A 22664-nucleotide genomic window follows, 5' to 3' on the forward strand; every position below is an offset into this window, starting at 1 on the left:
CAACATTTCTCTTTATGTTCAAAAAAGTTAGCGTTACCATATGTCCGGGTTTCCCCGGACATGTCCGGCTTTTGGGTCTTTAAATAGCATCCAGGGGGAATTTGTAAAAAGCTAAAAATGTCTGGGATTTCCCCCCGGACGGCTATTTAAAGACCCAAAAGCGGCTGACGGGGCAGCCGCGCCAGATTGAGCCGCTCACTTGGGGCCTCTCCAGCAGCAAAAGCTCCTCCCCCACTTCCCCCCCTCCCTGCAGCTTCAGCACGCCAGCAGCGCTGCGTGGGGAATAGGCACCGACTTTAGCCAGCGCCGGTGGGTGCTCGGGCCCCCCCCTCCCGCTCCGCCCCTTCCCCGCCCCCATTCCAACCCCTTCCCCAAATCCCAGGCCCTGCCTCCTCCCCCAGGTGCGTCGCTTTTCCCCTCCACCCCCCTCCCTCCCACCCAGACTTTTGCGCGGAAAGCCTGGGAGGGAGGGAGGAAGAAGTGGAGGTGAGCTGGGCAGGGAGGTGCGGGGAGGGCTGCCCGCAGCAGGTAACGGGGGGCGCAAGGGAACTGCTCCCCGCCCCAGCTCATTTCCGTTTCGCCTCTGCCTGCTGCCTTGAGCGCACAGCCACGCTGCTCCGCTTCTCGCCCCCTCCCTCCCAGGCTTGCCGCGCAGACAGCTGATTCGAGGCAAGTCTGGGGGGGGGAGGGGGGCTGAGAAGCGGAGCGGCTGCGCGCTCAGGGGAGCAGGCACAGCCAGAACAGGGGGGTTGGATGGGGCAGGGATTCTGGGGGGGCCTGTCAGGGGGCAGGGGTGTGGAGAGGGATCAGGGCAGTCAGGGGACAGCGAGAGGGTTGGATAGGTCAGGGGGTTCTGGGGGGGGTGCTGGCAGGGGTGTGGAGATCCCTCTCCACACCCCCGCCCCCTGACAGGCCCCCCCAGAACTCCTGCCCCATCCAACCCCCCTGCTCCCTGTCCCCTGACTGCCCCAATCCCTCTCCACACCCCTGCCCCCTGACAGGCCCCCCCAGAATCCCTGCCCCATCCAACCCCCCTGTTCTGGGGGCAGGAGTTCTGGGGGGGCCTGTCAGGGGGCGGGGGTGTGGAGAGGGATTGGAGCAGTCAGGGGACAGGGAGAGGGTTGGATAGGTCAGGGGGTTCTGGGGGGGGGGCTGGCAGGGGACAGGGAGGGTTAGATGGGTTGGGGGGGCACTCAGGGGATAGGCAGCGGTTACATAGGCACGGGAGTCCCAGGGATCTGGCGAGGGCGGGGGTGTGGATAGGAGTCAGAACAGTCAGGGGACAGGTAGGGAGTGAGGTCCTAGGGGGGCAGTTAGGGTGGAGGGTCTCAGGAGGGGGCAGTCGGGAACAAAGATAAGGGAGGCTTAGATAGGGGGTGGGGTCCCAGGGGGTGGTTAGGGGCAGGGGTCCCAGGAGGGGGCAATCAGGGGACAAGGAGCAGGGGGGGGGGTTGGAGGTTCTGGGGGGGCAGTCAGGGGGCAGGAGGTGGGAGGGAGTGGCTAGGCGGCGGGGCTACCCCCCCCTTGAGCATCCTCTTTTTTGACACTTCAAATATGGTAACCCTAAAAAAAGTAATACATTCACTGCCAAAGAACTTCGTTCACACAGAGTTACGGTTGCCCAGTTCAATCTGCTTTCCTACCAAACATGAGATTCATCAAAACTCAGACTTTTGAAAACCAGGAAAAGCAGTTAATTACCTTAACTTTGCCCCAACGCGCCCAGCACACACCCCTGCTCTCTGCCTTGGCCCTGTGGTGCACCGGAGCTCCCTGCTCCTGCCTAGCCCAGACACCCTCTCAGCCTCCCCGCCAAAAGCTACATTATAGCCCCTTCCCCGGCATCAGACGCGCCCATCCCCCCCACGTTATGGGCGGCCCCTGCGGCTCTCCCAGAGCCTGGCCTCCGACCACACGTAAGGCTCGGGAGGGGCTTCTCCCCACAACACCGCACACCAGGCACTGCCCAGCCGCCGCCCCGTGCTCGGGGGGCGGGCACCTCAGCGCTGCGGCCTCCGGAGCGACACAGGCGGGAAGGTGCGCAACGGCCCCCCGACGCCCTCGGAGCGCCCCGAGCAAGACCCTACCCGCGGGGATGGAGCCGGGCCCGGCTGAGGAAGCGGTGCCCGCCCCGGGGCGACACGCATCGCGGAGGCCCGCGAGGAAGCCATGCTGCTCAAGAAAGGAGGAAGACCTGTGCGCCGGGCCGGGCCGCGCCGGGCCTCACATCCACTTCCGGGTCACAGGGTGGAGGGGAGTGTGCGTGTGCTTCCGGGTTACATGGGCATGGAGGGAGGGGCTGGCCGGCCCGGAAAGTGGCGCGGGGCATGCCGGGAGGTGTGGTCCCACGGGGCGGCAGGGCCGGTCGGATTAGGGGCCCGTTTGCTTTTGGCGGGGCCGGGCCAGGGCGGGTGCGGCCGGCGGTGAGTGCTGGGGGCCGGGGCGTTTGGGGTGGCAGGGGTCTGTGGGTCTCCTGGGGCCGGGGAGGAGTGAGAGAGTGTAGGAGCCCATTGGGGTCCTCTGTAGACCAAGGGCTGGGGATCCCTATGCCCAGGGCTGCAACGCCCTCCCCGCCCTCACCCACTGGTGCCATTGTAAACTGTCCGGGCAGGGGCCATTCTGTGCGCAATACCCAGCACATGGGCCTGGCCTGAGTGCAACGTCTAGTTACTAGGGGATTGCAAATGATAACTGGTCAATTGCAGCAGGAGGTAGTTAATCTACTTGCCCAATCCACACCCCATTCCATCAGAGGCGGCCAGGCCCTGTTCTGAGACCTCCCCTTACTTGCAGCAATAGCCAGCAGGCCCTTGTTGTCACGCTGTGGAGCATTCTAGCTAATTAAAACTAAACTGCAGTTTTCAGAGTAACAAGCCAAGTAGTCTGTGCTACAGTATACTTAGTCACTGGCTAATTTACAACGTTCAGACATTTGTCTGGTTCTCCCTTGTACTAGTGCAGGGTTGGGCAAACTACGGCCCGTGAGCCGCATCTGGTCCGCCAGTCCTTTTAATCCAGCCCTTGAGCTCCCACTGTGGAACGAGGTCTGGGGCTTGCCCCACTCCAGCTGGGGCACAGGGTCAGGAGCTGCTCTGCATGGCTCCCAAAAGCAGCGGCATGTTCCCCCTCTGGCTTCTACGCGTAGGGGCAGCTAGGAGGCTCTGCTCTGCATGCTGCCCCCAGCCCAAATGCTGCCCCTGTAGCTCATATTGGCTATGAACCATAGCCAATGGGAGTTGCAGGGGCAGCACCTGTGGACAAGGCAGCACACAGCAGAGCCACCTGGCCACGCTTCTGTGTAGGAGCTGGAGGGGGGACATGCCGCTGCTTCCGGGAGCCACTTAAGGTAAGTGCTGCCCCAAGCCTGCTTGCCAGAGCCACCCTCTCCTGCCCCAGCCCTGATCCCCCTCCTGCTCTCCAAACCCCTTGGTCCCACCCCAGAGTACCTATCTACACCCAAAGCCCTCATCCACAGTCCCACCCCAGAGCCCTCACCCCCAGCTAGAGCCCTCACCCCCTTGTACACCCCAACCCCAATTTTGTGAGCATTCATGGCCTGCCATACAATTTCTATACCCAGATTAGGGTGACCAGATACCAAGTGTGAAAAATCGGGACGGGGTGGGGAGTAATAGGAGCCTATATAAGAAAAAGATCCACAAATCGGGACTGTCCCTATAAAATCGGAACATCTGGTCACCCTAACCCAGATGTGGTCCTCGGGTCAAAAAGTTTGCCCACCATTGTACTAGTGCAAGATAGCCAGGTTCTGCTGACCCTCTATTAAAAATTCAAACAGGAACCAGTTTGTCTGAGAAGCATTCGAAATGCTGCGTCGGAAACCAACCCGCCTGGAGCTGAAACTAGATGATATAGAAGAGTTTGAGAGCATTAGAAAGGATCTTGAGGTGAGAGTAAACCTTCTGGAGACACTCCTGTATGGAAACCAGGTGATTGAACCCTGGTAATTCGGATTTGTGCATAACGGGGCTTGTCTGAGAATAGAACCTCACTCTGCAGCAGTGTACGAGCATGTACAAAAACCAATAGAAAATTTCAGCTAGTGCAGAGCAGCAGCCTTTTCATTTAGTGATGGTTCATGTACCGAGCATCTTACTTCTCTGCTCTACAGTCTCTGCAGCCTCCAGCTAACGTCTGGGTGCAGTTCAAGTTGGCTGTTGTGTATCTTAGACATCTGCTTCTCTCCTCTTCTCAGTAGTCAAGTGAAGCTGGGAGTCTTGATTTGACAGTCCCTAAATTAGTACCTCTGGGGCCTGTCATTCTCAATGGAGAACTCTGATGTTGGAACTTGCTTTCTTGGGACCCTAATTGTGGGACCTCCATTCACTTTATCTCTAAACGCATCCTGAGCAAGACTTGGCTTCCCTTAACTTGCAGGTTTCAGAGTGGTCGCCGTGTTAGTCTGGATCCGCAAAAAGAACGAGGAGTACTTCACAACTACCACTTTGAAACCTGTCACCATGCAAGGCACTGAATTTAGCCATATGAAGTGGAAATCTTTAACTTGCAGTGCACTGCCATGCACCTGTGTGACTGTAGCATCACCCCTATTAATTGATAGCCATTTGTATACATGCGGGGTGTGAGATGTCTTAATTCTGTGACTCGTGTATTAACACTTATGGGACAACATATTTTCATTAGGGCTGTCAATCACAGTTAACTCACGCGATTAACTCAAATTAATTGCGATTAAAAATTAATCAGTTTTAATTGCACTGTTAAACGATAGAATACCAATTTAAATATATTCAATATTTTTGATTTTCTACATTTTCATATATATTGTGTTGTAATTGAAATCAAAGTGTATATTTTTATTACAAATATTTGCACTGTAAAAATCATAAATAGTATTTTTCAATTCACCTCATACAAATACTGTAGTGCAATCTCTTTGTTTTGAAAGTGCAACTTACAAATGTACATATTTTTTTGTTACATAACTGCACTCAAAAACAAAACTGTAAAACTTCAGAGCCTACAGGTCCTACTTCTTGTTCAGCCAATCACTAAGACAAACAAGTGTGTTTACATCTACAGGAGATAATGCTGCCCTCTTCTTATTTACAATGTTACTAGAAAGTGAGAACAGGCATTTGCATTGCACTTTTGTAGCTGGCATTGCAAGATATTTGCGTACCAGATATGCTAAACATCCGTAGGTCCCTTCATGCTTCGGCCACCACTCCAGAGGACATGCTTCCATGCTGATGACGCTTGTTAAAAAAAATGTGTTAATTAAATTTGTGACTGAACTCCTTGGGGGAGAATTACAATTGTCGTCTGCTCTGTTTTATCCGCATTCTGCCATATATTTCATGTTATAGGAGTCTTGGATGATGATCCAGCACATGTTCATTTTAAGAACACTTTCACAGCAGATTTGACAAAAAGCAAAGAAGGTACCAATGTGAGATTTCTAAAGATAGCTACAGCACTCGACCCAAAGTTTAAGAATCTGAAGTGCCTTCCAAAATCTGAGAGGGACGAGGTGTGGCACTTGTTTTCAGAAGTCTTAAAAGAGCAACTCTCCGATGTGGCGCCTACAGAACCCGAATAACCAAAAAAGAAAATCAACTTTCTGCTGGTGGCATCTTTCTCAGATTATGAAAATGAACAAGTGTCGGTCCACACTGCTTTGGATTGTTATCAAGCAGAACCCATTATCAGCATGGACGCATGTCCCCTTGAATGGTAGTTAAAGCATGAAGAGACCTATGAATCTTTAGCGCATCTGGCACATAAATATCTTGTGATATCGGCTACAACAGTGTCATGAGAACGCTTGTTCTCACTTTCAGATAACATTGTAAACAAGAAGCGGGCAGCGTTATTTCCTGCAAATGTAAAAAAACTTGTTTGAGCAATTAGCTGAACAAAAAGGACTGAGTGGACTGGCAGGCTCCAAAATTTTACATAGTTTTACTTTTGAATGCAGATTTTTTTTGTACATAATTGTACATTTTCAACTTTGATAAAGAGATTGCACTACAATACTTGTATTAGGTGAATTGAAAAATACTATTTCTCTTACAGTGCAAATACTTGTAATCAAAAATAAATATAAAGTGAGCACTATACTTTGTATTCTGTGTTGTAATTGAAATCAATATATGAAAATGTAGAAAACATCCAAAAATATTTAAATAAATGCTATTCTATTATTAACACATAATATATGTGTTAATATAATTAATCACAATTAATTTTTTTAATTGCTTGACAGCCCTAATTTTCATCATTACGGCTATCCAAAAACATCCAATGAACTTGTTCAGTCTGTAAGCAGTTTCTCTGTAATGAAATCAGCTTACCTAACATTTTTCATACCTTCACAGTTTGAAGGCTCTCCCTGTGGTCAGTTGTCAGAGCTGAAATGGACATCTCCTTGACAGTGCTAACATTCCATCCATTGAAGAGTTTCTCTAGTTTTCCATTGTCCTTATTTTTAGTTGATCACTTTTCCCCCCCACCCCCCAGAGTTGTAAGAAGCAGCGTGAAGATGTGGATGAAGTGGGAGCCGGTGATGGAGAAGGAGCTATTGGTCTGAGCAATGACCACAAGAGTCGAGAACAAATGATAAATGACCGAATTGGTTACAAACCTCAGCCCAAACCCAACAACCGTTCCTCCCAGTTTGGAAGTTTTGAATTCTAGAGATTTGATGGCCTGCCACCTTCCACGGGCAATTGAGTATTGGACCATGATGGGGTGTTCATCCCAGACAGTGCTGGCAGAGATGTTCAAAGGCCGTTTGGGTAGTTCTAGAGTTGGCTGGGACTGGCCTGTGTCTGCCAATGAGTCTTGGGCTTCAATAGGAGAAAGTGTTTGCCTTTTCCCAAGGCTGGTGGGATGTGTTTTTAACTTGACTTGTTACTGTACCTCCAGAAACCCCTCTGCCCAGCCACCTTGTTTTAAATAAATATTTTTTTTTAAATGAGAGGCTCTTAACGTATCAGAAAACACACAGGGGCAGGTAAAGATTAATGGAAAATGTTAACAGCAGAGTTGGCCTCCTGTGGGGTAGAAAAACAGGAATCAACCGAGGCCACTGCCCCCATAGGGGTTTGCACAGAGGCAAAGCTCTGCCTCCCTGGAGCAATCTTTTTGATGTTCTTAAAAACCCAGCTCCAAGTGGTGCAGGTGTTTGAGCCCAGGGGAGTAATTCAGAGGTGTCACTCACATTTTTATGGATTGGGTAGCTGAGTGAAAGCCTCAGTTTCTCTGCACACCAGGGGGAGGCAGGGCAAACTTCCCTAGATACTGCGCTCGCACAACTGCCTTCCTGTTTACTCCCAAGTTGTCAAATCCTTGGCCTCTCCTGAGCGTGCCACGAAGGAAGCCAAGTACGATGGCTGCTATGTGGATTGCTGGTTTACCAGGAAATGGACCAGGCTTCAACTCATTTCACAGAAGTCATTTCATAGCTGCATTCGGACAGCTACTGCCAAGCTAGGGGGATTTGAGCTGGTGCCTCACAGATGAAAGGCTCAAATCCTTTTCACAATCCAATCTCCCTCTCTAAATACATCCAAGAGTGCAAGCGTATAAATGGGAGGCGACTCACTTTGTGGGCTTTCTGATAAATAAGTTTGACTTGGACAATGGAAGTAGTAAATAATTAAAAGCCGGTCCGTGTGACTAGGCTGTAGCTATTTGGAGAGGATTTTTAGAGTGCTGAGGGGCATTGGCTGTAAAGAGCAAAGGCCACTAATCATAGCTGTATAGCTTAATGTCACAGACAAAAAATATGCCTAAATAGATTGTTTTCTGGCAGAGGCTGATCAGCAAAATACACAGATCTGAGATGAAAGTTAGCAGTGCTAGGGTTAACTGGCTGCATGGCCAGCACCTGTACCTGAGTGAGGTCATGGTCAGCTAAAGGGATGGAGTTCAGGCCACACAAGTAAATGACTGAGAGAAAGCTAGGTTACAAAAACTGAGGGAACTGAGTCTTGGTGTACAAGACTGACACTCCACTCCCTACTGGCTGAGCCTGGGGACAGAAGGCAGGACATGGACCCTCAGAGTGGATGACTAAGTTAACATCTCTTTATCACCTTCTGTCCAAGGTTGTTTCCCACCAGTTTTTGACGCATTGGCCATTCTTGTTCCAAGTAGCCCAAGTGATGGAGTAACCACCATTTTTTGAGGGAGACCAGTACTACACAGGGGCAGATTTTCCTTGTCTTAGTTTTGTCCTGCTACTCCTAGTTATAAACTCATCTATCATACTAAATTCCTCTCCAGCATTGCTATTCACCCACTTGAAACAACTGTAGGTTTATGGCCCCTCCAAAATCTGCTCACTACTGTTCCTCTCCTTGACTTTTCCTATCCCTTGTAAGCTTACATGAGCAGAAAAGTTACCCTTGCTGGTCATGCATCAGTGAGCTCCAGCACTACTATCCCAAGAGCTTTGAAGGCTGTTTTTCATGGGCTGGTATTGGTACTCAAGTGCCCCAGCAGATGCTGTTTCTTTTCTCCATTCTTAAACACAGCAAGCCTGGTACTCAAAGCCTCTGCAGTGTACTTGTCCTGTGAAGGTGGGTCGGCTGGAAAGGAACTCGGGATAAGGCCATGTTGAGCAGTCTAGGTGCTGACTGCATCAGCCACTTACAGCTGGGTAGTTACTCTTCGTGGAGACTGGTGGTGTCTGCTCTGGCTCAGTGCCCAGCTTTACCTTTTCCATGTTGGAGGTAGCTTCCAAGACACTTCCACCCCAATAAAATGCAGTCTACTTTATTAACTAATTATATACAGGAAGAGCTCTATTTTCATTTCAAACAAGTTGTTTCCAGAACAGTGGATTTAAAAACAAAGTCATGGTCCCCTGTAACCAACCCTGTGATACAGCTGGAACCAGCTATAGCTCAACTAAAAGGCACTACCCCCAATTGTTTCCTAAAGGCACTTAGATAAAAAAAAAAAGCAACAAAAGACAGTTTATTTGCAACAGAATTCAGAGCCTAGGAGTTGAGTGAACACTAATTCATCCAAGGTCACAATCAGGAGGCACAGTCTGAAAACAACATACTTGCATACAGCTCATCATACATTATCTTTAAGCTTGTTAAATAAATGTATTGTTTAAGAACAATTATTAGTCATTGGAGGGAGGCTTTCCTCCAATAGAAGTCTAGTGTCAGCATCAGGTCTGCCTCAAACACTCCTGCAAAAGATTCCAGGCAGGAAAAGGGGTGTTACTAGAAGGTGCTCTAGAGAGGTTGGCAAATCAACCAGCCTGGGCCAGGAACACGGGGATGTTAGGACTGATGTACCATGTGGAGACTGTAACCCAGTGAGGGATGTGGCTCTGTCAGTTTATTTTATAAACGCATCACTAGATTGTCAATTTACATTTAACCACAAAGGGTAAAACCTGGCCATAGACTGAAGGCTCATGAGAAGCCCACAGAGATAATAGGGGCACACTCATTAAGTGAGCCTCAAGGCTAAGACATGGCCCTGGCCACTCTTAGCAAACTTATGAAATACAATGATTCAGGCTAGTAAAGTCTGTGGACATTGTGAGACAGCAGGGTCTCATCAAGCAGAGAAAGCATGCTGCAACCAGGCTCGAGTAGAGAGGCACAATTCATGTATGGGGGATGGGGAAGAGTAGTTTTGAATTGTACTTGTTACCGATGTGCCCCTCTCTTCCTCTCCCAGCCTTGGCCTGACTAGCATCAGAATATACTTCATGCACTTGAACCAGTGCCAACCCCTCTAGTGAAGTTACTTAAACTTCAGGGCATGGAGCCATTAACAGCTAGGAGGCAGAAAGGAGGGAGTTGAGGGGGGGGGGCGCTAAGTGCTATGACAGGAGAGAATTGTTTGAAGTACATTAGGAGGCTTTTTCCTTCCATGATGCAGCTGGTACAGGCCACTGCTGGAGAGAGGACATCAGTCTGGCTGGAACTTTGCTGCACTATTGTACCCTACCTAGTTTTCACTGTACATTAGTTACTCCTCAGGAAGCCACTCCTTCCACATCACCTTGGATATTTATTTGGGTCTGGAAAACACCAGGATTGTAAAGGGAAGAACCTGCACTGCCAGGCATGGAAGAATGGAGCCAGGAGTCTTCCTTATCCCCTGTCAAAATCCCAGAAGGGGTAGTCACATCTGATCCCCTTGATTTTCATTCACATGCTGATCAGCTACATGAAACGGCAAAAGCTGAAAGTGCGAGTGTGTTCATGTGTGAGCGCTGGGAGAGAGCTCTCCCACCACTCCTGGTAAACCACCTCCATGAGGTGTTTAGCTCTGAGCGCTGGGAGCCTGTCCACACTAGCGCTTTAAAGTGCTCAGACTTGCTGTGCTCAGGGGGGGTGATTTTTCACAACAGAGCCAGCAAGTTCGAGCGCTATAAAATATAAGTGTAGACAAGCCCTCAGAGACTCTACAATGAGTACACGGTGACAAAGAAAACACTACTGCCAGTTCATCACAGCTGAGCCCATAGCTTTCTGGGACATTAACAGCTGGCAGCAGTTGCTTAAAGTAGCAGCAAGCCACAATGTGCTGAGAGGTCAGTGGCTATTTGGACACGACCAGAACATGAACTGAAGTTCATGTTGGGACTGATTCTAAGGCCGCACTGACCATGCATCCCCTGGGCCAATCTAGCTTTTTCTTCCTTGCCTCTGCCATGTCTCACCCTCTGGTGATTTTACTTAATTTCAGAACATCTGGGGATAGTAGAGTTTGTGTAAGAGGCTGCTTGAGACCATGCAGCCCTGCCCCTCATCACATTCAGGGGCTGTAAAACAGATATTTTTGTAGCATCTTTCATCCCAAAGTACCTTACAAATGAGCTAATCAACTCTGAATAGTAGCAGTTCTCCAGCTTTCCCATTCCATGACACTTTGGGGGAGACCCAGGTCCACCTTTCCCACAGATCAAGAAGGGCTCCAAGGGCCCAAGATTGACCTTAGGCCAAAGTATCAGAACCAACAATATACAGAGATCACATCAAGAACCCGAGCAGTCATTTCACACCACACAGCTGCTTAGGACAGGAGATGTGGTGTAAAATAACCAGTTAAGCTGCAAGGGGATTTAAGGAGGCAGAACAGCATTTCTCCCATCAGAATCAGGCCAGCACACTCAGCTAACAGCCCACCTCCTACCCAGAAAACCAAGAAATCTTTAAAAAAGCGGTCAGGAACTCAGCTTTACATCTCATCTCTAGCACCTTAGCAACACAGAATTCCCTAGTTCCACAGTTTAGCTGTGACTCAGAGGGAAGACCACCAACTATTGAATCAACCCTGCTGCCCACAGGGATCTCACAGAAGGACCTGAACCCTGCCTTGTTCGTGAGATCTGTTGGGCTCCTAGCACGAGGGGCCTGGCTGGAGGGTGGGAAGCTCTCCAGTGGCTGCTGCCCAGCTCTGACATTGGAAGTGGTTGCTCCAGCACAGCCATTTTGAGAAGTTCCAGTTTGGTGATTATGATAAAGAAGAGTCCTCAGGGTTGGAACTCCTTTTACTGACCCTACAGTCTCTTATCCCCCAACCCTCATCTAAGAGGAGCAAGTTTTAAGGCTGCTATATCCTCCCTACACAAGTTTGGTTCTTTACCTGCCAGCCCAGCCAAGGAATATCCTCTACAGAAATGTCACTCTTTAATAGCTTTCTTCGTGTCACTTGGTTTAACCGGAAAGAAAAAAGAAAAATCACAATATTGTAAACAGTCAGAACAATAGAGCCAGCTGCTGACAATTTGCATTGAATGACAAATCTGAGTCTAACAGTACATGGCTGCAAAATCGAGATGAAATCAACAGGGTTTCAATGGTTTATTTAAAGTCTCTTTCTGCTACTTAAAAATGCAATTGCATGATCAGTAAGCCGAAGTGGCCAGTTTGAAATGTTCCTGCTGTTCAGAGCTGAGCAGAACAAGAATACAGCAGAAAACCAGCAACATTAAACAGACTTGAAAGCGGCCCCAAGTCTGGCCCAGATACAATATGCCCACTGGAGTTAATAAGAATGGTGCACGCTTCTCGGAGCAGACCTGAGCCCACTAGGCCTCTGGTGATTTACCAGCAGCACTCTAATTTTGTGGACAGAAGTTTCTACAAACTGTCCCAGAGGGTTTTGCTGGCCCAGAGATCAGTCACATCCCCGCCTCCCTCCCCCAGGCATTAAGTACAGAATTTTTTAGAAAATTAAAATAGCCATTGTCTCATACTGGCTCCTTTATCAACCATTCATAAAACCTCCCAGATCTGAGCATTTATTCTTTAAAAATAAAATGCTTTAAAAGGACAGTTCAATAATCTTGTAAATATCTACTTGCTACATAATTTCAATCAGGGAAAATCTACAAATACAACATAAATCGTGGTCAAGGGTGGCTCTGGTGTGACCTCAAGAGCTGGTCCATCTAGCATGGGTGCCAGGCTGCTGGGTGGGAAATCCCCAACACCAGGAATCCCTGTGAGCTGCCCAGGCATTGTCCTGACTAGGACATTGGTGGTAAAACACACACTGATTTTCATGGTGTATGTTGCGTCTCAGTCAGCCGGGGAATGATCCTCATCCTCTTGGTGACTGCAGTTAGAGCGAGCGAAGGGGCAGAGAGAGGCTCTCGCTCTGTGTCCAGCATTAATGGCAGTGCTCCGTGATATCCACAACAACTGCCTTTTTCCAGCTGAAGAGGAAGTAGCCAGTGCCTGCGCCTGCTGCCACAGCTATGCAGAGGTATGCATTGTAGGTCATGAAGATCAGCATGAGGAAGTAACTGACCACCACTTGTATGATGTGCAGCACTGTCTGCAGGAGATGAGGGAAGCTCAGCATCTGTTGTCTGAGGAATCAGAAAAATATGACCAGTCAGTGAACAAGAGTCACAGGATGGGAAATGCAGGGTCCCCGCAGACAGAAAATAACCCATGGGCTAGGAATGCCAAATTACATAACATAAGCCTGGCCGTACTGTGTCAGACCATAGGTCCTACCACCCCAGTATCCTGCCTACCGACAGTGGCCAATGCCAGGTGCCCCAGAGGGAGTGAACCTAACAGGTAATGATCAAGTGATCTCTCTCCTGCCATCCATCTCCACCCTCTGACAAACAGAGGCTAGAGACACCATTCCTCACCCATCCTGGCTAATAACCATTAATGGACTTAACCTCCATGAATTTATCCAGTTCTCTTTTAAACCCTGTTATAGTCCTAGCCTTCACAACCTCCTCCGGCAAGGAGTTCCACAGGTTGTCTGTGTGCTGTGTGAAGAACTTCCTTTTATTTGTTTTAAACCTGCTGCCCATTAATTTCATTTGGTGGCCCCTAGTTCTTATATTATGGGAGCAAGTAAATAACTTTTTCTTATCCACTTTCTCCACACCACTCATGATTTTATATACCTCTATCATAGCCCCCCTTAGTCTCCTCTTTTCCAAGCTGAAAAGTCCTAGCCTCTTTAATCTCTCCTCATACGGGACCCGTTCCAAACCCCTAATCATTTTAGTTGCCTTTCTCTGAACCTTTTCTAATGCCAGTATATCTTTTTTGAGATGAGATCACATCTGTACACAGTATTCAAGATGTGGGTGCACCATGGATTTATGTAAGGGCAATAAAATATTCTCCGCCTTATTCTCTATTCTTTTTTTAATAATTCCTAACATCCTGTTGGCTTTTTGACTGCCACTGCACACTGTGTGGACGTCTTCAGAGAACTATCCACGATGACTCCAAGATCTTTTTCCTGATTAGCTGTAGTTAAATTAGCCCCCCATCATATTGTATGTATATTTGGGATTACTTTACATTTAACCACATTAAATTTCATTTGCCATTTTGTTGCCCAATCACTTAGGTTTTTTGAGATCTTTTTGAAGGTGGCCATGAAACACCAAGAGAGATGGGATAGTAAAGGGCAGAGATCTCCTGTCATGTGTATTTGTCACAGATGACTAGAATGTCCTCCATGAAGCTGGGTGCTTTGTAATAAAACCAGTTATTCCTGGATAAGGAATAATGAGGTTCACAGAGTGATCACAGCTGCTAAGGTTTGAGGGTCAAAATCATTCCAGCTCATTTTACTACCTGGCCCTCATTGCCAGCCACACAGGGCAGCTTGTCTGCAAACAGAGGCCTTGACCACTCGTGGGCACAGAAAGATCCTTTGGTGCCTTATGTAAGAATAGGCAGAGTCTAGTGTCCTGGCCAAATTAAAATGTGGAAACAGCACACCTCCCTACGAGCTTCCCCTGCTTTTATTTCGTAAAAAGGGCCTCATGTGGCTGATGCAGAGTAGCTGTTGCATTCCCTTCCCTCCAAAAAAGGGAGCTGCAGGTTCCTGTATTTATAGTTCATTCTTTAGGCTCCTTCAGGATGAAGCGTGTACAAGCATGAAGTTAGTCTTCTGCAGTAAAACTATTTGAGCTGCCTAGAATTTGCTATGTTTCAGTCTTCGTGTTTTCTGCTGAGATGAGCAGGGTTTGTGTTAGAAGGAAAGTGAATTCTTACCCAACTGTTTTGTGCGTCTCCATCAAAGTGGTGCCGTTTGGTCCCGGGACAGGCATGGAGTTGTAGCGAATGCTGACCTGTGATTTACGGAGCAGACTCTCCCGGGCTATTTTGAGGCCCTCATAAAACATGGCTAGGAAGAATACTGCGACAAAAGCACCAGCCATTTCTGATAGACAGGAAAGGACAGAACAAGGTTACTGTCTCTGCACAGGATGAGCCATCTGCTTCAAGCACACAGAGAAAAGCACCTAACAATCCAACAAATAGCTCCCACCGCACAGGCCACAGGGAGTGCGATGTCCAACCCCATAAAGCGAAACTCTCAACCACATTTGCTAAGGCTTGTGCAACACTCAAATAGTGACACGGAAGTCATCCCATCACCTTCAGCCTCTGTGCCCCAATTTCCAACCTGTTAACCATCTTGCCCTGGACACTCTAGGAACCTATGACCTCATGGGGTGGGGTCATTCAGACAAGACTGACCAGTAGCAAGCCTTTGGTTTGGCCTGTGGTGAGCAACAAGTCAGCCGCTTTGCTAAAATAGCTTTACTAACCTCCAGGTGTATTGATCACCAGTCCAGAAAACAGCAGCGGCACGTTCTTGTAGCTGAAGTGGAAAGTCATGTCCTGGTCAAGACAGAAAAATCATTTAAAACCTCAGCAAGATGTGTAAGCTTCAAGGGAGGGAGATAGAGCTTCACAGAGCACACAGATGAGTCCTAAGGAAGTTAAATGGAAGGACTGTGTTACAATATAACTAGAGTTAACCTTGGAGGCAGTTCATTCTGGTCAGTAACTAAGTACATAGTTGAAGTAACATTCTACCACAAACCTAGTGTAGCACTGCGGTCTGAGTTTCTGCTAGGTATTGCTGTGCACACTCCAGTTACAGCTGTAACTAGTTGCTTGTCCATTTGTAACCAACTATTTTAATTGGAAAGTCACTGGATTTTACTCTAAAAATTTCTCCAGCAGCATTTTTATTACTTTGCCTATATGTAAATTTCCATCAGTGGATTTTGTTTTGTCAGTTTGTGTGTGCACGGTGATTAACATTTATCCATAAAAATCTAACCCTTCAAACCCTACCTATAAAACTTAAATAAAGGGCTTATTGTTTTGTTAATTTCTTTTTAAAAAGTGATCGCACGTACATCGTTAAGGTGTGCCCAGTGTGTTGTCTGAAGATGCACAGTTCTGTGGCGATGCACCTTCCCCCCCCCCAGTGTTAAAAAGATCTGCGAATCTTACTGGCAGATGTCTTCAGGTTATAAAAAGATGACAATGTAAATTAAAGACAGAACAGAGAGAGGATGCGTCTTCTTCAGGCAACTAACAGAAGTTACTAGATCACAGGCCCTGGTTTTCATGGGGGACTTCAATCACCCCGATATCTGCTGGGAGAGCAATACAGCAATGCACAGACAATCCAGGAAGTTTTTGGAAATTGTAGGGGACAATTTTCTGGTGCAAGTGCTGGAGGAAACAACTAGGGGCAGAGCTCTTCTTGACCAGCTGCTCACAAACAGAAAAATTAGTAGGGGAAGTGAAAGTGGATGGGAACCTGGGAGGCAGTGACCATGAGATGGTCAAGTTCAGGATCCTGACACAAGGAAGAAAGGAGAGCAGCAGAATATGGACTCTGGACTTCAGAAAAGGAGACTTTTCTGCTGATGGGCAGGATCCCCTGGGAGAACAACATGACAGGGAAAGGAGTCCAGGAGAGCTGGCTGTATTTTAAAGAATCTTTATTGAGGTTGCAGGAACAAAACCATCCCAATGTGCAGAAAGAATAGTATATATGGCAGGCGACCAGCTTGGCTTAACAGTGAAATCCTTGCACACAACACAAACACAAAAAAGAAGCTTACAAGAAGTGGAAGATTGGACAAATGACTAGGTAGGAGTATAGAAATATTGCTCAGGCATGCAGGACTGAAATCAGGAAGGCCAAATCACACTGGAGTTGCAGCTAGCAAGGGGATATGATAGAAGAGTATATAAAATCATGAGTGATGTGGAGAAAGTGGATAAGGAAAAGTTATTTACTTATTCCCATAATACAAGAACTAGTGGTCATCAAATGAAATTAATAGGCAGCAGGTTTAAAACAAATAAAAGGAAGTTCTTCTTCACGCAGCGCACAGTCAACTTGTGGAACTCCTTACCTGAGAAGGTTGTGAAGGCTAGGACTATAACAGAGTTTAAAAGAGAACTGGATAAATTCATGGTGGTTAAGTCCATTAATGGCTATTAGCCAGGACGGGTAAGGAACGGTATCCCTAGCCTCTGTCTGACAGAGGATGGAGATGGATGGCAGGAGAGAGATCACTTGATCATTGCCTGTTAGGTTCACTCCCTCTGGGGCACCCTGGCATTGGCCACTGTCGGCCGACAGGATACTGGGCTAGATGGACCTTTGGTCTGACCCGGTACGGCCTTTCTTATGTTCTTATGTTAAGGGATGTTAAGAGTAACAAGAAGGGTTTCTACAGGTATGTTAGCAACAAGAAAGTGGTCAAGGAAAGTATGGGCCCCTTATTGAATGGGGGAGGAAACCTGGTGACAAAGAATGGAAAAGCTAATGTACTCAATGCTTTTTTTGCCTCCGTCTTCACAAACAAGGTCAGTTCCGAGACTACTGCACTGTGCAGTACAGTATGGGGAGGAGGCGACCAGGCCTCTGTGGATAAAGAAACTATTTAGAAAAGCTGGACGAGCACAAGTTCATGGGGCTGGATGCACTGCATCTGAGGGTGCTAAAGGAGGTGGTGGATGTGATTGCAGAGCCATTGGCCATTATCTTTGAAAACTTATGGTAATCGGGGGAGGTTCAGGGTGACTGGAAAAAGGCTAATGTAGTGCCCATCTTTAAAAAAGGAAAGGATGACAACCAAGGGAACTACAGTCCCTTTAGCCTCACCTCAGTCCCTAGAAAAATCATGGAGCAGGAATCAATTTTGAAGCACTGAGAGGAGAGGAAGGTGATCAGGAATAGTCAACATGGATTCACCAAGGGAAAGTCATGCCTGACCAACCTGCTTGCCTTCTATGAGGAGATAACTGGCTGTGTGGAATGGGGAAAGCGGTGGACGTGTTATTCCTTGACTTTAGCAAAGCTTTTGATACAGTCTCCCACAGTATTCTTGCCAGCAAGTTAAAGAAGTACGGGCTGGATGAATGGACTATATGGTGGATAGAGAGCTGGCTAGATCATCAGGCTCAACAGGTAGTGATCAATGGCTCCATGTCTAGTTGGCAGCCGGTATGAAGAGGAGTGCCCCAAAGGTCGGTCCTGGGGCCGGTTTTGTTCAATATCTTCGTTAATGATCTGGAGAATGGCGTGGATTACACCCTGAGCAAGTTTGCAGATGACACTAAACTGGGAGGAGTGTTAGATACCCTGGAGGGTAGAGATAGGATACAGAGGGACCTAGACAAATTGGAGGATTGGGCCAAAAGAAATCTGATGACATTCAATGGACAAATGCTGAGCCCTGCACTTAGTGCAGAAGAATCCCATGAATTGCTACAAACTAGGGACCGAGTGGCTAGGCAGCAATTCTGCAGAAAAGGGCCTAGAAGCTGGATATGAGTCAACAGTGGCCCCCTGTTGCCAAGGAAGTTAACAGCATTTTGGGTTGTATAAGTAGGGGCATTGCCAGCAGATAGAGGGATGTGATCATTCCCCTCTATTCTGCATTCGTGAAGCCTCATCTGGAGTACTGTGTCCAGTTTTGGGCCCTGCACTACAAGAAGCATGTGGAAAAATTGGAAAGAGTCCAGCAGAGGACAACAAAAATGATTAGGGGGCTGGAGCACATGACTTATGAGGAGAGGCTGAGGGAACTGGGATTATTTAGTCTGCAGAAGAGAAGAATGAGGGGGAATTTGATAGCGGCTTTCAACTACCTGAAAGGGGGTTCCAAAGAGGATGGATCTAGACTGTTCTCAGTGGTACTAGATGACAGAACAAGGATTAATGGTCTCAGGTTGCAGTGGGGGAGGTTTAGATTGGATATCAGGAAAAACATTTTCACTAGGAGGGTGGTGAAGCACTGGAATAGATTACCTAGGGAGGTGGTAGAATCTCCTTCCTTAGAGGTTTTTAAGGTCAGGCTTGACAAAGCCCTGACTGGGATGATTTAGTTGGGAATTGGTCCTTGTAAAGGTGTATGACTCACCCCTGTAGCACCTCCTGCTGGTTGCTTCTGGGAATTAGCTTGTCCAGCCTCCGGAGCACCCTGTGCAGGCCGGTGTCCTGCTTGTAGCTGGCCCCCGTGTCCCTCCCAGACCTGGGTGCCTCTTTACCCTGGGGCTGCCCCCTGGCAATACCCCCACCACTCTCTATGGGTCTCCCTTCTCTGGGAAACCTCCAACCCTCTAATCCCCACCTTGCCTCAGTCTGGGCTACTGCCAGTCATCACCAAGCCTCCGCTCCCTCGGGCAGACTGCAGTGTAAAAGCCAGTCATCATAGGCAAGAGGGTTCAGACCTGCTGCCTTCCTCTGCCTCCCAGTACCTCTATGGGCCTTGGACCAGGCCCTGCAGCCTTGGGAGTTGCCAGCCTGGAGCTACCCTGCTCCTGTGGCTCTCCCCAGCCCTGCTTCACTTCCAGTACCCTTACTGCAGGCAGCCTGGAGAAAGACTCCTTCTGGGAGTCTGGCTCACAGCCTTTTATACAGGCCAGCTGTGGCCTGATTGGGGCATGGCCCAGCTGCAGCTGCTCTGCCAATCAGCCCAGCTTTTCTCCTGCCCCAGCCCTCTGCCAGGGCTATTTTAAGCCCTTCCGGGCAGGAGCGGGGGAACCACCCCACTACAGTCCTGCTTTGAGCAGGGGCATGGACTAGATGACCTCCTGAGGTCCCTTCACACACTCTATACATATTGATGAGAGAGCTTCGCAGAAGAGAGTCCTGACTCCACCAGTATAACAGAAATGCAGGGTGGGTGTCTGGGCTGGTACCAGCAGGATTCAGGAAGCTGTAATAGCAAGGAGGGAAGTCACCCATCTCATTTCACATGGCAAACCAGACAGCAGCAAATGCTAAGTGAGTGGAATGGCCCCTCTCTCCAGTGGGCCACAGTATGCAGGGTCCATTTAATCATAGAATATCAGGATTGGATGGGACCTCAGGAGGTCATCTAGTCCAACCCCCTGCTCAAAGCAGGACTAATCCCCAGACAGATTTTTACCCCAGTTCCCTAAATGGTCCTCTCAAGGATTGAACTCACAACCCTGGGTTTAAGGAGGCTAATGCTCAAACCACTGAGCTATCCCTTCCCCCTTATAGGAGCAGCATCTGCAGTGGCTGCCACATAACATTTAGTATGAAAATGGGTGCAAAGACACAACTCTCAGTCCTAGGGGGAGGAACTGAAAGAGAAAAAGCAGCACAAATACCAGAAAGCTAGTGGAGCCAGTCAGTAAGGTATTTCCACCTGTAGTGAGAGGAGAACAATGGAGACAGCCAGCCAGGGGGATTAGAGGGAAAGTTTCTGTCTACCTCTGCTGGCAAGAGGGCACTGTGACAGTGCCACCCATAAGGCTTTATGGAAATATGCTTATATAACATAACTAGAATGTGTTTTCTGCTACATATGCCATGTAACATATCTCTGTAAAGTCATGATCTACTGAATCTATTAATCCTATTTGTATGCACGTGTCATTTTTGTACTCGAAGTTATGAATATTGGCTGCATACTTGTTTGATTCTAAGTAGTCTGTAGTGAAGCAGTTGGTCGGCTTCCTGAGAAAAGACTATTCTCAGTAAGTGCCTCATCAAGAAACACTTAAGCCAACAATGAACTTGGAAATACCAGTCCACATCTGGACTTTCCCAGGAATGTGGCTTGGCTGGTAAGGAACTCAGTCATGCACGGACATGTGACTTGCCCAGGTGACTCCAATACTCCATTTTGTAGCTGGACTTTGCATAGGAGAGAGGAGGGGGTCTCCACCCACAAGAGAAAGTCTATTTAAGCCCGGGGAGGCCCCTCCATTTTGTCTTCAGCTGGCTAAAGAGAGAGCCTCTCCACCCCCAAAGATACCTGAAAGAAAATTGGAACAAAGGACAGTGACTGCAAGGGGTGTGAGTGATTACTGGACCCAGACTAAAAGGAGATTAGTCTGTAAAAGGAAGGTTTCAGAGTAGCAGCCGTGTTAGTCTGTATCCGCAAAAAGAACAGGAGTACTTGTGGCACCTTAGAGACTAACAAATTTATTAGAGCATAAGCTTTCGTGGGCTACAGCATCCGAAGAAGTGGGCTGTAGCCCACGAAAGCTTATGCTCTAATAAATTTGTTAGTCTCTAAGGTGCCACAAGTACTCCTGTTCTTTTTGTAAAAGGAAGCTTACTGGTGAGATTATCTGTATTCAGTTTGATTAGACATAATTTGCATGTTTTATTTTATTTTGCTTGGTGACTTACTTTGTTCTGTCTGTTACTACTTGGAACCACTTAAATCCTACTTTCTGTATTTAATAAAATCACTTTTTACTTATTAATCAACTCAGAGTATGTGTTAATACCTGGGTGGGCAAACAACTGTGCATATCTCTCTATCAGTGTTATAGAGAGTGAACAATTTGAGTTTACCCTGCGTAAGCTTTATACAGGGTAAAATGGATTTATTTGGGTTTAGACCCCATTGGGAATTGGGCATCTGAGTGTTAAAGACAAGAACACCTCTGTTAGCTGCTTCCAGGAAAGCCTACAGCTGTTAGGGGACATGATTCAGACCTGGGTCTGGGTTTGTAGCAGGCTAGTGAGTCTGGTTCAAACCAGGCAGGGCACTGAAGTCCTAGCTGACACGGCAGGAAAGCAGGGGCAGAAGTAGTCTTGGCACATCAGGTGGCAGCTCCCAAGAGGGTTTCTGTGATCCAACCCGTCACAGGCTCCTATGCCCTCTCCCAATCAGTAGAGCAGGGGTGGGCAAACCACAGCCTGTGGAACCATCCTGCCCGGCCCCTGAGCTCTCGGCTGGGGAGGCTCCCCCCAGCCCTTCCTCCACCTTCCCCCCTCCCCCAGAGTCACGCTGCTATGCGGGCAGCACTCTGTGGGGTGGGGCAGCGTGTCAAGGGGGTGGGGGGCGGGGCCGTGGTGTTGGATAAGGGGCAGGGAGTTGGGGGCGGGCAGTCAGGGGACAGGGAGTGGGGGGGTTGGATGGCAGTGGGGTCCGGGGGAGGGGGTGTGATTACGGTTGGGGGTGCTTCGGGAGGGGGTGGTCAGGGGACCAGGAGTGAGGGGGGTTGGATGGTTTGGGAGTTCTGAGGGGGGCAGTCAGGGGGCGGGAAGTGGGAGGAGGTCTGATAGGGGGCAGAGCCAGGCTGTTTGGGGAGGCACAGCCTTCACTACCCGGCCCTCCATACAATTTTGCAACCCCAATGTGGGCCTCGGGCCAAAAAGTTTGCCCACTCCTACAGTAGAGGAAACAACATGGTGATTGACACACAAACTGGCACCCACCAAGATACTGTACATTCAGCCTGGCACTGTCCTGCACTCAGGGCATGGGGATGAGTTAAGGAATGGGGTTGGGCTTGGTTACTTTGATTCAGTCATAACTTAGATCCTTCTCTCATTTATTACAGTGAATGTTCTTCACAGAGCTGGTTAATGTTTTTGCTAAGAGCTCAGGTGAAGAGTTCTATTCCAGGAGTTCTCAAATGGGGGTCAGGACCCCTCAGGGGGTCACGAGGTTATTACATGGCGGGGTCGCGAGCTGTCAGCCCCCAATCCCCACTTTGCATTCAGCATTTATAATGGTGTTAAATATATAAAAGTGTTTTTAATTCATAAAGGGGGTCACACTCAGAGGCTTGCTATATGAAAGGGGTCACCAATATAAAAGTTTGAGAACCACTGTTCTATTAATTTCCTTTTGTCTATAGGAGAATCCCAGTAAGGAAAGATCACATGTTCTTTGGTCCAAATGACTCTGAGCAGCTATCCCAGCAAATGCCTAGAGAGGCCCTTCCAGAAACACTCAGGCTTTCATGCATGTCTTCTGCTCACAAAAGGTGGGGTGCCAAGCATGCAGGCTACCTGGCTTTCTGCAAGGGAAGCACAGTTTGCAATAAAATGAGCCCAACTCTTGAACACATTTCATATGACCGAATATCCTCTGGGGAAACTGCCCT

General features: G+C 48.3%; 3 protein-coding genes across 8 annotated transcripts in view; 1 reads left to right on the forward strand and 2 right to left on the reverse strand.

Annotated features, from left to right (window-relative positions):
- PRPF4 (pre-mRNA splicing tri-snRNP complex factor PRPF4) overlaps window positions 1-2268 on the reverse strand; it is a 31621-nt gene extending 29353 nt beyond the window's left edge. The window contains exon 1 of the mRNA XM_005295591.4: window positions 2088-2268. Within this exon, the coding sequence (XP_005295648.2) occupies window positions 2088-2171 (84 nt within the window). The 5' untranslated portion in view covers window positions 2172-2268. The remainder of the gene's footprint in view (window positions 1-2087) is intronic.
- A 17-nt stretch (window positions 2269-2285) lies between these two features.
- On the forward strand, window positions 2286-6829 carry CDC26 (cell division cycle 26). The gene is made up of 3 exons (XM_005295588.4): window positions 2286-2423; window positions 3800-3908; window positions 6505-6829. Exons 2-3 carry the CDS (start codon window positions 3828-3830, stop codon window positions 6679-6681), a joined length of 258 nt encoding a protein of 85 aa, XP_005295645.1. The 5' UTR covers window positions 2286-2423; window positions 3800-3827; the 3' UTR covers window positions 6682-6829.
- A 2120-nt stretch (window positions 6830-8949) lies between these two features.
- SLC31A1 (solute carrier family 31 member 1) overlaps window positions 8950-22664 on the reverse strand; it is a 71955-nt gene continuing 58240 nt past the window's right edge. For all 6 annotated transcript variants that reach the window (XM_005295585.4, XM_065572464.1, XM_024110377.3 and 3 more), the window contains 3 exons: window positions 15074-15146; window positions 14514-14682; window positions 8950-12844 (listed from right to left, as the gene is read on the reverse strand). In XM_005295585.4, the coding sequence (XP_005295642.2) occupies window positions 12643-12844; window positions 14514-14682; window positions 15074-15146 (444 nt within the window). In that variant the 3' untranslated portion in view covers window positions 8950-12642. The remainder of the gene's footprint in view (window positions 12845-14513; window positions 14683-15073; window positions 15147-22664) is intronic.

Source organism: Chrysemys picta, chromosome 18 (genome assembly GCF_011386835.1).
Source record: "Chrysemys picta bellii isolate R12L10 chromosome 18, ASM1138683v2, whole genome shotgun sequence".
In the NCBI taxonomy this organism is placed as follows: domain Eukaryota; kingdom Metazoa; phylum Chordata; order Testudines; family Emydidae; genus Chrysemys; species Chrysemys picta.